At 48.5% G+C, this 18,252-nt stretch overlaps 6 protein-coding genes across 6 annotated transcripts; 5 read left to right on the forward strand and 1 right to left on the reverse strand.

The window, feature by feature from the left end:
* Positions 1-323: 323 nt before the first annotated feature.
* Positions 324-1,154, forward strand: EsH8_III_000001 (uncharacterized protein; the record flags this gene model as incomplete). The annotated part of the gene is made up of 1 exon (XM_083261726.1): positions 324-1,154. The coding sequence occupies one exon, from the start codon at positions 324-326 to the stop codon at positions 1,152-1,154; it is 831 nt and encodes a 276-aa protein (XP_083122213.1).
* Positions 1,155-3,223: 2,069 nt separating this feature from the next.
* EsH8_III_000002 (uncharacterized protein) lies at positions 3,224-3,815 on the reverse strand (the record flags this gene model as incomplete). The annotated part of the gene is made up of 3 exons (XM_083261727.1): positions 3,224-3,487; positions 3,548-3,691; positions 3,747-3,815. The coding sequence occupies 3 exons, from the start codon at positions 3,813-3,815 to the stop codon at positions 3,224-3,226; spliced, it is 477 nt and encodes a 158-aa protein (XP_083122214.1).
* A 517-nt stretch (positions 3,816-4,332) lies between these two features.
* EsH8_III_000003 (NAD(P)-dependent oxidoreductase) lies at positions 4,333-5,052 on the forward strand (the record flags this gene model as incomplete). The annotated part of the gene is made up of 1 exon (XM_083261728.1): positions 4,333-5,052. One exon carries the CDS (start codon positions 4,333-4,335, stop codon positions 5,050-5,052), a length of 720 nt encoding a protein of 239 aa, XP_083122215.1.
* Positions 5,053-5,266: 214 nt separating this feature from the next.
* On the forward strand, positions 5,267-7,971 carry EsH8_III_000004 (transcription factor domain-containing protein; the record flags this gene model as incomplete). The annotated part of the gene is made up of 3 exons (XM_083261729.1): positions 5,267-5,869; positions 5,918-6,304; positions 6,373-7,971. The coding sequence occupies 3 exons, from the start codon at positions 5,267-5,269 to the stop codon at positions 7,969-7,971; spliced, it is 2,589 nt and encodes an 862-aa protein (XP_083122216.1).
* A 7,810-nt stretch (positions 7,972-15,781) lies between these two features.
* Positions 15,782-16,024, forward strand: EsH8_III_000005 (uncharacterized protein; the record flags this gene model as incomplete). Its single annotated transcript, XM_083261730.1, has 1 exon — positions 15,782-16,024. The coding sequence occupies one exon, from the start codon at positions 15,782-15,784 to the stop codon at positions 16,022-16,024; it is 243 nt and encodes an 80-aa protein (XP_083122217.1).
* Positions 16,025-17,356: 1,332 nt separating this feature from the next.
* EsH8_III_000006 (uncharacterized protein) lies at positions 17,357-18,166 on the forward strand (the record flags this gene model as incomplete). Its single annotated transcript, XM_083261731.1, has 1 exon — positions 17,357-18,166. One exon carries the CDS (start codon positions 17,357-17,359, stop codon positions 18,164-18,166), a length of 810 nt encoding a protein of 269 aa, XP_083122218.1.
* Between the last annotated feature and the right edge of the window lie 86 nt (positions 18,167-18,252).

The following is an 18,252-nucleotide window of genomic DNA, read 5'->3' on the forward strand; positions in this document are numbered from 1 at the left end:
TGACACTGGCAAGCTACTTTGGTTTGCTGGATGTTGTTGGGGATATCGTCAACGGAGGAGAAGACGTTAATTCACGGGGCGGGTATCTCGGCACGGCAATCAATGCTGCATCGGCGCAGGGTCACCAACAGGTTGTAGCAAGGTTGCTTCAGGATAATGCGGATTGCAATGCAAATTACGGTAGGTGTCACTGCACAGCACTCCTAGAGGCTGTGTCACACGGGCATCCAGATGTGGTGCAATTGCTTGTGGAAGAGGGAAACGAGGTCCGGATCACACCGGAGGTAGTGGTTGCTGCGGTGCGGTCTAGTAGGAAAGACATCATGGCACTGCTCCTGGATAAGCGTGGAAAGGAGGTCCAGATCACACCAGAGGTAGTGGTTACTGCAGCACGCAATAGGTCGAGTGGGAAAGAGATCATGGCACTGCTCCTAGAGAATCGTGGAAACGAGGTCCAGATTACACCAGAGGTAGTGGTTACTACAGCAGACAGTATGTATAATGGGGAAAAGATCATAGTACTGCTTCTGGAGAAGCGTAGAAACAAGATCCAGATCACACCAGAGGTAGTAGTTGCTGCAGCAGGTAATTGGGAAAGTGGGAAAGACATTATAGCACTGCTTCTAGAGAAGCGTGGAGAGGAGGTCCAGATCACACCAGAGGTGGTGGCTGCTGCGGCGCAGCTTGGTAGGGAAGACGTTATGGCACTACTCCTGGAGAAGCGTGGAAAGCAGGTCCAGATTACACTAGAGGTAGTAGTTGCTGCAGCAGGCAATGAGATTTATGGGAAAGAGATCATGGCACTACTCCTAGAGAATTGTGGAAAGGAGGTCCAGATCACACCAGAGGTAGTGGTTGCTGCAATAGGCAATAGGTATAATGGGGAAAGGATTATAGCACTACTCCTAGAGAAGCGTAGAAAGGAGGTCCAGATCACACCAGAGGTAGTGGTTGCTGCGGTGCGGTCTGGTAGGAAAGACATCATGGCACTGCTCCTGGAGAAGCGTGGAGAGGAGGTCCAGATCACACCAGAGGTGGTGGCTGCTGCGGCGCAGCTTGGTAGGGAAGACATTATAGCACTTGTCAGGGACGCGGACCGGAATGGGGACCGGGGGGGCACCGGGGACCCACAAGGGGGTCGGAAGGGAGGATAGGTATTAAGTCAGCCCACCACATACCTGCGCACCCCACATAGTCGCGCGGGTTTCCCATATAAAATGGCATACTTTATAAATCTATATTGAAGTGGAATAGTAGGGATGGATGGATGCGAAACACCACAACACACCCAGCGACTACCACGCACCCTAGGTTCCGCCTACCATAGAGTGACTTCCCGTCCGCAGAGCAACAGAAGTGTCAATTGTCTGTCAGAGATAGGCCTGATCAGGCCTATTCTGATCAGACAATCGCACTTTCTGGGCTGCACGGGGAGGGTCGAGAGTTTGCCTTGTTGCTTAGTGGTCACCTCCGCTACGGTCGTACGCGCGTACAAGTGAATTCATAGAAGATCTCCAGATTACGCAAAGAAAGGAGTATTAGTGTGATGATATCTACCGATGTCTGATCAGGCTCATTCTGCTCTGATCAGGTCTAAATACCTGCTGATGACTAAGGAAAAGACAGGATGGTGATGCAGTCAGGGGTAAAGTGGCCCTGCTGTCTACATGTCTGCATGGGCCACGTGGGTTGAACCCCGCCCCATTCTAATATTAAATAAGTTTTTATCTCTTTAAGCCTAAAAATTATAATATAGATAGATATTAATATATTATAATAGATAAAAACTACTGTAGTATTATATAAGCTAAAAGTTTATAGTTATATAGGTCTAAACTTTTTGTTAAGAGATACTAATAATTTCTATTGTTTTCTTAATATTTAAGTTTAATTCTTTATTAATTCTAGAAAATAGCTTTACTTCTACTTTTTTATAAATCTATATTATAACTCTAAGTATAGTATAATACTATATTAGTCTCTATAATATATTATTTACTTATCTTTATATAGTAAAACAGTATAAATAGTGAATTTAAAAAGAATTAAATTTTAAATATATATAAATAAGTAAGTATTAAAGAGCTTATTATATATATAGCTAGCTATACTATAATAAGCTATTTTTTCTATAATTTATAATACTTATTTCTATTTTATAGATTTTTATTCTAATTTATAGAATAAGATTTAATTTTATTAGGCTTTATTATTAAAAATCTTTAATACTATATATTACAATATAGAGAGATTTATTTATACTTATAAAAGTCTAAACTTAGTAACCTCTATTTTATAGATTTTTAGAGTATTTATTTATAATTTAATTGCTTAAGTTTTAATTAATATAGATTTATAAAATAGGCCGTTTTGTATGGGAAACCCGCGCGACTATGTGGGGTGCGCAGGTATGTGGTGGGCTGACTTATGGCGCGCGGGCGCAGCCTCGTCGAAAAGGCGGATCCGAATGACAGTCACAACCAATACCTACGTGTGAATCGTTGACTTCTTCACTCGCTGCTAAGAACCTTGATACAACGTTGCAGGGTCACGAGTTGCAGGCAAGGCAATGGGCAGGGTGCGAAAGTCTGATCCCGATGAGAGCAAATGCTGGTGCGAATGACAAGGAGAATGATGGCGATGTACTAGAGTGGGTGTGCTTGAGGCATGCGTGGTGTGTTAAAAATCGGCAGCACTGCAGAGAGGTGATGCGAGAGGGGTGGCGTGGGAGAGAGATGATCGGGGTGAGGGGTCTAGAATAGGAGCAAGAAGTAACGCGCAGGACATTCCTTCCGCCCGAAGAGACGTGGAACCGACTTTCTCGGCCGAAGACAAGCCCGGGCTGACCTTCTCGGTCGGGCAGGTCTGGTCGTGTTCCTTCTACGTGGGTTTTGGGCACGACCTGCGCAGGGTAGGAAGTGGGGAGGTCCCCCTATAAAAAGGGATACCAAACGCACACCTGCGCCATGCAGGCTGGAGGATTCTAGTGTTATTTCGTGATTAGCATAATGTCGTGCAGTGTTGAGCGGCCCATGCAGCAATAAAACATTTATGTTATAAGTGACACAAGAAGCCTAAGAGGACTGGATTTCAAATTGTAGAGAGCTTGCAGACTACTTTCCCAGCTTGTGGGACGATCTGACCCTTATCGACCCTGCTGACTAGGCAGAGGCACTACACTACATAACTGCCCCTTAGTTTGCCATACTTGAAATCGTTTCCTTTAATTGATTACATCCTGCGTCGTATCGGCAACCTTCTCTGCTTCTGTCTTCAGGCTGGAGTTGAACGCCTCCCATGCCTCGCTAGGCTTCCCGCTGTTGCGCCATGGCCAGAATGGAACTGTGACGAGGCCTTGGAAATCTTCTTTTTGGATGAAGGTTGTGCACCCTGGGTTTTCCTCGCTTGGAGCGAAGAAGAAGAAGTGAGTGCCATAGAAGAGCGGCGGAATTGCGATTGTCCAGGTGAGACAGGCATCCGAGTTCTCCTAGAGACAACATTTAGCTGATGCCAGATATGATTACTTGATCCTCCGTCGCAGACATACCTCGATGTATGGACGGAACACGAACCCTCGCATGTTCACCTTGACGCGTTCCCCTTTCTGTAACTCGGTTGGGTTTTTTTCCGGAGTGATGGGCTCGATTTGGAAGACATCTTGCCACTGGCTATATCGTTGGAAGTCGAGAAACTACAACTTACAACATCAGTCATTTTGCTAGACTACATAATGAACACGGACGTACCACTGATCGGACAGTGGATGGCGAAGCCATGATTTCGATCCTGGCGTGCTGCGAAATGGTGACACCCATGATGCTGGCCTGGGCGGAAGTCGGAACTCTACGGTCGAGGCCTTGGAAGGTGGCTGAGTGACGATTGAGATTGTTGCTCGCAGGAATACTATGCCAACACAGGAGGGAACTAGGTCTGTTATAATGATTATGAAAAGCACCGTATAGCCTCTTTCATACGGGGAATTTCGGTTCTTATGTATTCGCAACATACCAACCATGAAGCGTTCGGCCCACAATGGCGTTGGCTCTCTGTTGCGATTGGCTGTCTGTCTGCGCGCGAGAAATCAGCGAGCAACTCGCGCCCGTCAGCCGTCGGCCGTCTCGGTCTATTCTCGCGTTCCCTCATTGATTGCACGATTAGGGGACGGGCAGAGGTGCGTGGTTGTGACTATTCAATTTCCTTCCATAAAAAGGACTGAAGAGCTTTGCGTCTGGTTCATCCCGAAACTGTGCACCCATCAGACAACACTGAGTACTGCTGCATCTAAGAAAATTCTCTTCTCCTTACTTAGGTACCGACTCTCTCGTCTTCAACATGACCACCCAGACCATAACCTTCTTCGGCGCATCCACCGGCGTGGGCCTGTCAGCCCTTCGAAACACCCTTGCCGCAGGCCATCGCTGCATCGCCCTCTGCCGCACGCCATCCACACTGACGAACGTCCTCCCACTCATCTCGAACCCTAACCTGACCATTGTCGCGGGCAATGCGCATGACATCAAGGCGGCGTCCCAATGCCTCAAGAAAGAAGACGGCACGTTTGTCGACGCGATCGTGTTCAGCATCGGCGCCAAGTTTGTCGGGCTTACCATCGATGACCCTGAAGTTTGCAGAAAAGGCATGGCGGTTCTGCTCGATGCTGTCTCCCAACTCCGGCAGCATGGTGTCGCCGGCCGGCCTAGGATTCTCGTCTGTAGCACCACTGGCATATCTCGCACAGGTCGCGACCTACCTCTCCTGATGCTGCCGCTCTATTACATGATGATGAAGGTACCCCATGCCGACAAGAGGGCAATGGAGCTCGCGTTGGAGCAGAGCGGCGAGGACTTCACCATTGTTCGTTGCAGCCTCTTCATGGGCAGCGAGACGGACACGACGATCCGGGTCGGTATCGAAGACCCGAAGACGGGCAGGGAGTCTGTTGCCATCGGCTACACGATTTCCAGGGAGGATGCAGGGAAGTGGTTTGCGGAGCATCTCATCAAGAAAGACGGGGTCCGGTTTCTAAACAAGATTGCAACCATTACATACTGAATAATACCCATACTTAATAGGGATCCATTGCGATGCAATTGTTTGAGATCTAACCGCTGCAAGCGAGGATGACACAAGGCCATGCTTTCTTTTTCCATTGGTTCGCAGGTGAATGAGGGGTAAACGTGATGCCAAGCAAGGACAATAGATAACGACCATCGAACATAACTTGCTACGAGAACAAACACACACAAAAACAGCAGGCCTTTTGAGAATGGCTGAGACAATCGCGGCCCCCGACACGTCAATATCGGGTGGTTCGGCCGTAGCGCTCGAGAAATGGACGACGGCGACGGCGACGGCGTCTGTGTCGACCGAGACCACATCGTCTGCCGTACCCTCAGCTCTCGCGCTAGTCGGGAAAACGACCAAGCCCCGCAGCTGTGTCGTGTGCCGCAGCCGCAAGGTTCGCTGCGACAAGCGTTCACCCTGCTACAACTGTCGCCGGGCCAACATTGCCTGCGTCGTGGCCTCCGATGACCAGCCTCCCAGGTGGGCTCGCCGCCTTGAGCGTCTTACGGCAAAGCCGCAAGAGGGAGCCGACCCCGCCACGGAACAGGTCATGGGTAGACTGCGGGGCCTCGAGAAGCTGGTCGAGGAGCTCACTAAGCAGTTGGCGCAGGGTCGGGCCAGTGGTGCTGGGCCCTCAACTGGTCGAAACAACCATGCATGTCCTGTGAACAAGGACGACCAAGAGACACCGCCGGCTGCCGGCACCACCACAGGCGTCCAACCCAAGTTTGGAAGACTGGTTTTTCAAGATGGAAGTCGAAGCCAATACGTCGGCAGTGGCTTCTGGTCCCGTGTTAGCGACGAGGTTGGCAAGTCTCATCGCATATTCCGACGACAGCTGACACCCCTACAGCTCGATGCGCTGGAACAGGACACTCTAGGCCTGCCAGATGTCGACTCGGACAAATCAGACGATGACAACCACTTGCCTGCGGACGAGACGACATTAACTTGCGAGTCTTACAGAGAGCCCTCGGAACGCAACGGATTCTTGTTCGGATACAACCCTGCCCCCCATGCTGATCTTTGCGTGTTCCGGCCGCTGCCATCTCAGATCCCGTTTCTCGTGTCCACATTCGCGGAAAACGTTAATTTCTGCTTACAGATCGTGCACTTGCCCACCCTCAACAACATCGTTTGTCGCATGCGCACGACGAATACACCAGGCGTGACCCCTGCCGAAGAAGCCTTGATGTTCTCGGTGTATTATGCGGCGATTACCTCCATGGACGAGAAAGACGTATGTTAACTTTGTGGTTCGCCTTCAACCCTACGCACAAACACAAACTCACAGGTGCAATCGTCAAGGTAGCGGCAAGCTTTGAGACCACCAAGGCAGAGTTAAATTACAAGTTCCGCCTTGGGTTGGAGAGGGCGTTAGCAAAGGCCGACTTCGTCCGTCTCCCCGACGTAACCCTGGTTCAAGCCTTTGTCATCTTCCTCTGTCTCGCCCGTCGCCACGACAGCCCAAGGTATGTCTGGATGATGACGGGCCTCGCCATCCGGATGGGGCACGCCATCGGGCTGCACCGAGATGGCTCTCATTTCGATCATCTGTCTCCCTACGAGGTGGAAATCCGACGGAGGGTCTGGTGGTCGCTCTGCCTAGTGGACATACGGGCGTCCGAGGACCAAGGAACGGAGTTCACCATTGGCGACGGCTCGTTTGACACCAAGATGCCCCTCAACGTCAACGATGAGGATCTTCGCCCAGGTAAGACTGACGCAATCGTGGAGCGTCAATACGACACTGATATGTCTTTCGCCTTGGGGTCATTCCGGACATGCCGCGTAACGAGACAGATCATGGCCGCGAGAATTGCCGACGGCGGACCAGACGTGGAAAAGCAGAACCAGCTGCTGGACGCCTTTCGGGACGACATTGAGAGATGGGGCTTCAGTCACCACGTCAGGGATTTCCAGACCATGGCGTACTGGGTCGGCATCACTGTGACGCACCTCGTCATATCCAAGCTGGCACTGTTCATCCATCTCCCAGCGCTCTTCTCCTCTCCGAGCGAGCTCTTCTCCGACGAGATCCGGAACAAATTGCTTGTGGCCGCGATCGAGGTCGCAGAGTTCAACCACGCCCTCAACGCCGAGGCTGCAAGTCGCCAGTGGCGCTGGATCATTGAGACCTACACCCACTGGCATGCCATCGTCTACCTATTGATCGAGACGTCCCGCCGCCCATGGTCGCCGGTCATCGAGCGGGCCTGGGTCGCCCTGCACAGCAAGTGGCTGATTCCAGCGCAATCCAAAACGGATAAGAGCCTGCAGGTTTGGATCCCTCTTCGCAAACTCATGGCCCGGGCTTGTAAGCACCGAGAGTCGGAGCTGCAGCGGCTACGGGGAGACACAGCCGCCATCGAACAGTTGCGGGGACAGGACAAACACTTTCCTGTCCCTTCCAGCCCTGGGCCGTTTAAGGAAGGCAGCAGTGAGGCGCTTTTTGTTCGTCATTGGGAAAGCCTCATCCAAAATCAAGCACCGCCCGGTAGCGGAGACCTGAGTACTGGACACATGAGCAGCGTCAGTCTCTCGAGCTCTACAAGCGGGCCGCATAATGGATTGCAGGAAATGAGGTCGCACCCTTTGGCAGAAGAACTAAACACGTCCCGACTGAGGGAGTATAGTTCGTCCTCGTGGCCGGCGCATGTCGAATTAGCCACGGGCTCTCCATCTGGGTCTGCGTCGGGATTAGGGGGGCAAGCGCCTCATGATACAGGATTCATGCTGCCTGCGGATTGGCTAGCTGGGAATTTGACGGACTTGGAATTCACACCAGGGGTGTGGGATCAGACAGACCCTGCGTCGGAGAATTCGGTCGACGCTGATGTCGATATGGATATAGCGGATGGCATAGACTGGAATGCTTGGCTGGATTCCACCAAGTTTCTGCTTTGACTCTTGTTGCGGCAATCGGGGGATTTTGTCAACCATAATACACTCAAACCTTCCGTCTTTAGTCTTTACACCTTTCGACTGTTCAACCCCTTTAGTCGCGTAATGCTATCTATCTTATCCTACCAGTTGTGCACCTTGGAGGTTGGGGATGAAACATCTTCGGGTCCAGAGCAGAGTACACAATTTGAAATAAAAAAAAGCATGAAAATGGGCATTCAAAGAAAACATTACTCTAGCAAAAGCAATATCCATCCTATTACATCCACAGACTCCTTCCGTCCCACCGGTTTAATGATGATGATGATGTATTATTTAACTCAAATACCCCCAATTTGAACCACTGGTGCTTTGGTGCAGTGTCTACAACTACTAGTGAAGATGGATGACTCCAGTCTTGTTGTCTTAGTCGTAAGACGAACCCTAGCTGTCCGAGCCAGGCTAATGTTCAATCTGGTCTAGTAAAACCTTAAGAAGTTAGAGGACCCTCTTGAGGGTGATGATATATAAGAGCCTAATGTGATGCCACCTTTTTCCCGTCTGACGGCAGCCTGGTTGATCTGATCATGTTACAGGGTTTCTTGACATAGTGTCGACAAAATTTGAAAGCGACGCCGTTCTCAGCGCCCCTGAGTGTGCTTCAGCAACTGGCTAGTTGCAAGTCACCTACGTTGATGGCTGTTCGAGAGAGGGCGCCGAAAGAAGAAATAGCCTGGTGGAGGTAAAAGTGAATGATCATATTGAAAGACAGAAAGAGATACATCCGGTGCTTCTCTCCAGTTGAGTCCCGAATCCGTTGAGATGTGTTGCTACCCGGTGTCCCGAGTCAGTCTGATGGCTAGTGCGGCATGGCCCTGGTCAGGCCAGCAGCAGAGTGGAGATTCATAGTTTTCCCTTCTATTCCTCATGTGAGGATACTCGTAGTAGTCGCTGTAGCTAGTTGCAAATACACTCGCCTTGAACCGTTACACTCTATGGGCTAATTGGTTATTTTATGAGATCAAGATGATGTAATCTAAGAGGCACGCTATCTCCTTTGTAGACACGCAATTTTCCCGTGGCTTCCGGGTTTCGGCACCTACTTCCGTGCTGTCACATACAGTAAACTTTCTCGGCTGAACGGGTACCAGCACGTAGCTACATCTAGATATGATGCCTAATTTCTAACCAGATGTTTTAGAGCTTCCTATTTGATTAGATCCTAAACTTAACGCAGACATAAGCTTTACAGACTTAACATCCCCGTCAGTACATTCCTTTCTGGGTAAGCTAGTTATATTCTGACTAAGCTATCCTTCTATTTAATACCTTGAACAGCGTGCTGTCTCGGAATCTAGCGGGCTGGTGAGATGTTTTCAGCGCATCAAAATAGCTATACTAAGCTAGCAGTATACTTTCTAGATGCAAGACCCTACTCTTGTAAACTACTTGATAGAGAAATGAAATTTCACTAATCGTTATCTGTTATACTCATACTGGTCGCTATAGCCAGGTTGCAAATATACCCGCCTTAGACCGTCACAATATTGAGTTGATTAATAACCTCGCGTAGGTTGTTCGACTAGTCGGCCTTTAAATGAATAGATAAAAGGGCTAAGGGCTTGACTGCTTATTTTTACATAATTAATGGCAGCAGCACACTGTATGCTTTACTTCTTACATCCATAAAAATCAAATTAGCATCTCAGAGAGTCCAGTGTCCGTATGGGGAAAGTAACAGAAACCTGATGCCTTTACGCTATCCGTAGTCTTTTCCCCAAAGATAACTAGTCTTCTAGGGGTGTAGGAGACCTAAATACGAGGGGCGCAGGATAGACACTTGACCGATATTGTATCTGGCGCAGAGCACGAACGATACGAATTCCCGAAGGCCATGTGGCCCGTTTGTGGTCTAAAGCCCTAGGGCTACAGGTTGTAGCATGATGCTTGGTCTCTAGACTTCCTTGTGTGCTTTGATCCATCCTTGTGCAATAGCTCGCAAGCACGGCATGGACCGACATGGCACCTTGTAAAGCCGGATGAAGCTGCCGAGAGTAGCAAATGAGGATATCTTGCGGTTACGAGGTTGCAGTAGGTTCTTCGTTTGTATCCACTTTCAATCCCTGGAGTAGAGTTAGTGGATGTGCCATCCCCACTCCTCAGTTCGCCGTGATTGGCTCGCAACTGTAAACTTCAGAGACATAATCTGTCTCTAGACGTCGCCACCTGCTGCTAGTTGTTCAGCCGAGAATTTGTGTTTCGTACCTGTATGCGGACGTTCGGAAGTAGTAGCCGAAACTCTGGCCACGAGATAATTGACTTTTCCATCTGCATTGTATCGTCTTCCTGGACCAGCCGTAGTGATCCGTGAACGACTTGTTACATTTGCCACATGACTCCGATGTCTTTCTCGTGGTTAGCTGTCTGCTGAAAACAACATTCAGAAGTCCGGAATGGTGCATCCTGCCTTGTTCGTCTCATGATGTGTCTGATGTTGTTAATTTAGAGCTTTGTGTTTTTTTCTTGATCTAAGTCTACATTTAGACTTGGTATGCAGTGATGTCATTGTTTGAGAAGCTTCTGACTAATGGGGTCGAACACCAAGTAGGAGAAGTAACATGGGGGATTTTAAGCAACGGCTAGGCTTTTCGCTGAGTGGGTAGACAGCAAAGTTCAATTCGTAGACGTCTTGGAAACTGCATGTATTAACGGTCTAGCTTCTATCAGGCAATATGTTCCTGAATTACGGGAGTTGCGCGAGGTCGTGTGGCTGGTTTGACAAGCCGACTTAGGTTCCCCGCTGGATTCATGTCCACTGTTGCCAAAGGTTTACTTCCAACACCGTTAGACGGCCACTGCTCTTCTTCCAGGTTCCCGACTCCTAAATTTCAAGCAACGCAAGATCATGAGCCAAGGAAAAACACCAGCGGGCCAATGGATACAGTCTGTTTAGCCCTGTCCCATGGACCACCCGAATACGTGCGAATGCGACCAAGGCTCAAGGGGCCCCGCCAACAGGGTACAGGTCTACACTCCCTCGAAACTATGATTTCCAATTGAGAGCATCATGTTCTCTCATGAGTCGCGGCTGTCTAAGCGTACTAATCTAATTGACTTTTCTCAATAGGCCCAACATGGGATCTCATCATTTGACGTGAAACCGCTTTGACGTCTTGAGGACCCGAAAATACTGGTTAGAAGTACCATGTGCCAAACACATGGCGTCTATCATGTGTGAAAATTGCATTGGTAGCCGTGGCTTGTCGTCCAGAAATAAAAGGAATGACCACAGTAACTTACTTTTTGACTTACCCAAGACTTAGGGTAACAATCGACTAATCTTTCAGAACTTGTAACACGTTGAATAAATTTTGCGGAGTGTGCACATAGAATAATTTCTCTTGAATTCCAGCGGTCAACTTTACAAATGACCACTTCCATACTTGCGCTCCAAAGCAAACATTCATCTAAAAACCCACACCATTTTTAGTATTATTTTAGTGAACCGCGTACAAGTTAGAATCCGGTGGTTTGTTCACAGAACATGGCGCATCTGAGTCATGTACCATAGCGACATGGTACCTCCACCTCCTTTACGCAGTGCAATCCAATCAACTAGCCATGCACTGTCGGTCTAGCCTGGCAAGAATGAAAAGTATACTTTATACTTTCCATCTTCGGCTGTCGGCACCACGGATTATATGAGGCTTCTCTCAATCGTCCGCTGTCCGTCTGCTCTAAGGATACTATTCCCTTATTCTCTTGGGTCTTGGGTCACGGTAATTTCTCACATTTGCTTCGTCTGCGAGGTCCCGAACAGTTTCGTGGCTTCTTCAATCATGACAAGGCTAAAATTAGAAGCGGGGATGCCATTCTATATGTCCTCGAGCCAATCGCCGTCGTCCCCGATTCACACGTAGTCTCACATGAAACTGTCATCTCATAGTTATTCCACGGCAAGTTTAGTACAAGACAGCAGCCAATAGGTGCAGTCACCTCTTGAAAACTGGCCAAAACAGTTGGCTTAAGGGCGAAGAGGTCTGCTGACTGCTATTAAAGTTTTGCCTAGTTAAGGGGGCGGAGTCCTTTTCTTGCCTTATCGATGACGATATACGCCGTATCCAAGTAAACCCACCTAGTGGATCATACAAGAACTGCTCAATGGTGTGCCTTAAGTTTACGTGTATATAACCAAGGCCATTGCGACTTTATGTCATTTGGCGATTTACATGTCTATCGTCAATAGAGGCTCTCTGTTTGTCTTTGAAAATGGCGCCCTATTTTGTTAACTCGGTTGAAGTTCTTCAAAGCCCCACCGTCCGCCCATCATGGCCGGAACCTAGGGAGCCATCCCGTGTAGAACTGCCAGCCAACAGCCAAAAGACAGCAAACGCTCGACCGCTTCCTTGTGATATTGTACTTGAACGAGATCACATATTAACACTGAGGGATGGTGTGCGCATCCGAGTCGACATCTACCGACCGAAGACGACCTTGAAAGTCCCTGCCATTGTGATGTGGTCACCCTACGGGAAGAGTGGCACAGGTAGGGCTAGAGTGGTATAGACTCGATACCCGAATGAGCCAACTAACAATAATACAGGCGTAGTCAATCTAGACAGAATCCCGTTTCGATGTGGCATTCCTTTGGGCAGACTTTCAGGTTATGAGTCTTTTGAAGGGTAGGTCGCTTATCTTTTCTGCTGGCCACCCTGAAAGAAGCTGACTGCCTGGAAAGACTTGACCCCGCCGAATGGGTACCCAAAGGCTATGCTGTCGTTAATGCAAACGCCAGAGGGGCTGGAGACTCTGAAGGAGACGTGAGAATTTGGGGAAGTGGAGAAGGCCGTGACGGCCATGATGCTATTGAAGAAATCGCGAAGCTAGCCTGGTGTACCGGGAAGGTTGCCATGGCTGGTAATTCATGGCTTGCAGTGTGCCAATGGTTCATTGCTGCCGAGAGGCCGCCGCACTTAGCATGCATTGCTCCTCTAGAGGGCGCTAGCGACCATCTACGAGAGAACTTATGCAGAGGCGGTATACCTGCTACCAGGTTCTCGCAGATGATAAGGAACAATACGATAGGTATGTATTGTTTTTCGGGCTGTCAAATGGCGTGTTTCCCTTGCTGATTTTAGAGACAGGTCGCAGCAGTCAGGAGAATAACGTTGCGATGCTAGAGAAGTACCCCAACTGCAGAGAGTACTGGGACGATAAAAGGGCACAAATAGGCAGGATTCAGGTTCCAGCGTATATCCTTGGCAGCTATTCAACAATGCTGCATACGATCGGGAGCTTTAGAGGCTTTGAAGAAATCCCGCACCAGGAAAAATGGTATTTCGTACTTTGAAGCTTCCTTCTAGGTTTGATACTGATGATGGTTAGGATCACGGTGCATGCAACACAATCATGGTTCGATCTGTACAGCGAGGCGCGAACCAAGGATTTACAAAAGTTCTTTGATCACTATTTGAAGAATGCCGAAAACGGGTGGAAGCAGACACCGCCGGTCAGACTTTCTGTGCTGGGATTCAACAAGACAGCTATCCTAGACTTGCCCTTTAACCACTTGCCTTGGCTGCCTCCATACACACCAAAAGTTACACAACAGCGGCTCCACCTTGCTCAAAACCAATTGCTGCAGCAAGTAAACGGTTCAAACTACACAACTATGGAGTATTCGGATGATAAAACAATGGTCTTTAAGTACGTCTTCTCTCAGTCGACAATTTTGTTAGGTCCAACAAGGCTTGTCGTCAATGTGTCCTGCCCGCTACATGAAGATTTCGATGTATACACGCAGCTGAGGAAGCGAGATAAAAACGGAAACGAACTAGAGCACGTCAATATCCCTCTAGTTGACCTTGGTGTATCCAACCCAAAACTACTTCCAAATATAAATTCACTGAAGTATCTAGGACCAAATGGCAGGCTCCGAGCCTCGAAGAGAAAAGTGGCTCCCGAACTCTCACAGCGCTACTGGCAAACGCTGGCTCATGATGAAGACGAAAAATTGACGGCAGGAGACATTGTCAGGATGGACGTATGGATATGGCCTACAGCGATCTCTTTCGATCCTGGAGAACAATTAGTATTAAAGGTTGCTGGTACAGATAACATGACGCTTCATGAGGTTGAGTCCTTGAAGGACGCGCCAAAGAAAGTACCCACTCAGGTTCTGCATCTTGGTGGGAATTATGAGAGCTATCTGCAGGTGTTTTTCTACTCATAGTGCTAGGACTAATGCTAGTACAATATCACGCTGTCTTCACAATAAAACTCAATCGCAAGACATCGACTCGAGTAGAGGTATTGAAGACACTGGTCAGCCGCCTTGTGGTGAGCTATTGATGGGTTTGTCATTGACTCTGCAAGGCTTGAGCATGTCTGAGCGATGTCTGGTCTGCCCATAATAGCTGCATAATTAAGAGAGCTGTCCTTTCGTTGATATAGATGGATCTTTTCAGCTGTTGCCTATTCTTCGCTGGGAACAAGGTCATCTAATGCCTTTAGGATTTCTAGTCCTTTCTTAGACTTATCGATTTTGAATTCGTCGCACATCTTGGCGATGTAGTTGTCCAGGCAGAGCCAAAGCTTGCTTTGATTGTAAGGGAAGGAGCTACCTCTTTGAAAACCCGACCACGGAGAAAACCAAATCAGACTTACAAATCTTTTTACCCAAGCATGTGAATATAGTACATTCTCACAAGCGGTGTCCATAACATCGTGCCGTCCGGCCGTGGGACAGGGGTACAGGGAGAAAGCTCGACTGTGCCGCCGCTATGCCACAATGCAGCCCAGATCGGGTCACAAGTCCGATGGATTATATAATGAGTTAATTACCGCGGACCAGCGCGATGTGTCCTTGGCGCCCTCGGATCAACCGGCGTGAAGAAAAGTCGGCTTCTAGACCAGGATAGTAGTTAGTATAAATCACGCATAAGTTTGGGTTCTTACAGGGCCCTTGCTCGTACACCAGGCCAGAACATCGCATGAGTAAGTAGAACCCAGGGCATATGTAGGCTCTGGCCATTAAATTGGGTCAGGATTGCATGCTATTGGTTTCGTTCCTCTGTTGGTGCAAGGTTACATCAAGATATTGAGGGCCCCGCATTCACGGCGGAAATGGTAATAAGGCGTCCAACACGGCGACAGTTGTGATGACGGGAACCAGCGGCGATTAACTCGAGCGAAATGAGCTCGCGCTAGGACATTATCTACGTGTAGTGAGGCTTTCTAAGTGATATATGTCTCTTACTGTCGTCTTGACGAAATCGGTTTACGTCGCCCTCTCTCTCGTTGTGTATTACCACCAACCCCGACAAGACTTCCCTCGCCTAGCCCCTCCTTTCGCCAATAGCTCAGGTTTTTAGCTATTAGATTTGTTTTCTCACTATCCCTTCCCCTCATTCTGCAACTACACCTTGACGTCTTGGGGAGTTTTTGCTCTGTTAGGAATCGTACTCTATCTTGCGCCGACAGAAGCCTAGTATAACCAGCAGTGGACATGGCATGCCGGCACAAGCGGTAGCCCCGTCCCGAAATGGCGACCAGAAAACACAGGAGCATGGCTTGAAGTGGTAGGCTTTGGCATTAAGGCAGTCTGGCTAGAGTATAGCTGCTACTGGATGCCTGCAATCTGTCAAAATGCTTGTAATTACTTCAACTCGCCTTAAAGCCAGGACTGCAATTGGCCAACCGCCCTCACATATGACTTTGTCGCCTCTAGGGGAGACAATGGTCGCAGGCAGGCATCCTACGCCCATCAAACACAGCACTCCAATCTCAGTGGAAATTTTTGCATTGCTGCCCTGAAACCGACCAGCCAACCGTCATGCGATTAAAGACCCCTGCCTATCTTGGGATGTGGCACCACACTGAAATTGGGTACCCCGCCCCTGGAAGTCTCTACATGACGATTAAAGGCTGGCAGCCGCTGAACGGAGACAACTACGAGCAGTCTGGTCTCCAGTACAGCTGCGACGAGTTCCCTGCTGCAAAATGGATTGAGGGCGGCGACGGACTCAACCACAACGGCGACAGCGCGTTCATGAGATGCGCGCCCATCACAGTTTAAAAGTGCGGAAAATACGGGGAACAGAACTGGCAAGCCCAAGCACACGGCAGACTTCGTAGAGCAATAATCAAGACCAACAGCATCCGCAATACAGAAATAAACAGCAAGGTCGGCGTGTTCTTCTTGAAGCTATCTAATTGCGGCTACTCAAACCCTGCGGCCCATGTCATTCTTAATGATGACGGGATGGAGACTGTTATGATAGAAGTAGTTCTGAAGCCGGCTCGGTCTATCAACGACGACACTAAACCGCTGGACATCGTCGAATTTTTGAACTGGGCTGACAAGGTGACCGTGGATGAGCTCTTAGAAAACCCATTGGTACAGGTCAGGGAGGTAAACACATACCACGGGACTCTGTTCACCGCGTGGGAGTGAAACAATAACAAAATGCCATCAGTACGGAAGGTTCTTGTATATATTTTATGTTGTCTGATGATGGTATAGATTCTGTATTTGTATGGAACGTAAAGGACCTAGCCTGCTGCCGTGCTAAACCCTAACAAAGGATTGTATCGTAATAAGATTTATCGATCATGTATCACATTGCAGACATGACATGAAAGGGCTTTGCATTTCGTTGCCATGTCTTGCCGCCCTTTGCCGCCTGGGATGCATATCTGATCGTCTACAGGCAGACCCCGGCATATAGTGGTGGGAAAAGAACCGAGACTCTACGATATTTACAGTCTTTAGCTTCCAAGTCTGCTTGGTGCAGAAGAATCCCTGTATATGCCTGTAATCATGTTAGAGGGTGTCACCTGGTGGACACAAAAAAGAGGACACTATAGACTGTTCACTAACAGCATCCTATTGACTGATCAGGATTTTCTGCAGCCTAACACCATCAACTTTGGGGATTTAATCCAGAAAACTCTTCTGTGAATAATTCAAGCTTCTCGCTTATTTACAGGTATTTTATTCCAATTTAACTATTGTGACTGTTTGCTCTAAGTGCGGATTACTCTACTGATCTGTTAGGTGTTCGCTTTTTTCTGTCCACCGGGTTGGTGTCCAGCCCCAATAGACAAAGTATGTAGGCGTTTAGAGGTGAGCACAATGCCTTTTATTGTGTAGGGATCTTGAGGAGTTTGTAGTATTGCTTTTCTTTTGCCGACTTAGAAGGTGGTTGAGGGACAAAACTGAAACATAGTCTATCACCTTTAAGGGGGCTAAGATTATGCTTACCTAACCACAGTACGACTAAGGCTATTTATACCCGCGTCAAACCTCTGCTACCACCCATATTGAATCACTAAGAACTGTTAACCACACCAATTTTCAACGCTATTAACGACAAACCCTAGCCTATTATAGGCACGGATATCCGCCATGTCTGCTCAAGCGCCGCCTGCACCTGCTGCGCATTGTATCTATGACCCGTCTAAAGTCACTAAAGGCGTAAAACTACCAACAGTAGAAGATCTACACGACTACGACGCATGCCCGGAAGCCGAGTTTCTCGTGTGGGCTGTCCCCGGATCGCTACGCGATATTATGGTCTTGGACACTACAGCGGCCCCGACAGAGGCCTTTACAAGACGGCAGCCGTTTGCAATCTTTGGGTCTAACGACAAGCTGACATCCTTTCATCCAATTGCATCGCTACCCGCTATCTATCCTCTTGTCTCTCGTACAAAAATCAGCATCTACAACCTTGAGGAACTTGTTAGTGCGTGCTGCAGGATGGCTGAAGAGCATGAGTTCAACCTGGATGACGACAATGAAGATAGCGAAGCCGATAAGTACTGCATTTGCGAAGGCTGTAAGGAAGATGCTGCCCCCTTCTTGTTTTACAAGAAATTGCCAAAGCTCTATGTGGACGCCAACGAGAAGCCATATGTCACGCTTAAGGATGTCGTGCTCGCTGTTAACGAGTGGATACCTAAGATCTGGAATGACATACTCCTTGCCCAGACCATGACAAGCGAGGACAATTGGGGCATACAGTATCCCAAAATACCAGCGGACACGAAGTTTTGGGTGAATGGAGAGCATATCTCCTGTCGGATGTTGCTCATCCGCCAAGGACGAGATGAATTCGGAAACATTGATGATAGAGAAAGATACTGGCAGGACTGCGCTATTAGAGTGCTAGAATCAAAAAGGAAATTGGAAGCCAAGGCTGTAAACTTAGGCTAAATAATACCGTCTTTACAAGGGGCTGGCTGGTTGAACTGTTAGAAACTAAGAAGCTAGCTTACCATATAACTAGAGGACTTGCTTGG

The sequence above is a fragment of the Colletotrichum jinshuiense genome, chromosome 3, assembly GCF_051148585.1.
Source record: "Colletotrichum jinshuiense chromosome 3, complete sequence".
In the NCBI taxonomy this organism is placed as follows: domain Eukaryota; kingdom Fungi; phylum Ascomycota; class Sordariomycetes; order Glomerellales; family Glomerellaceae; genus Colletotrichum; species Colletotrichum jinshuiense.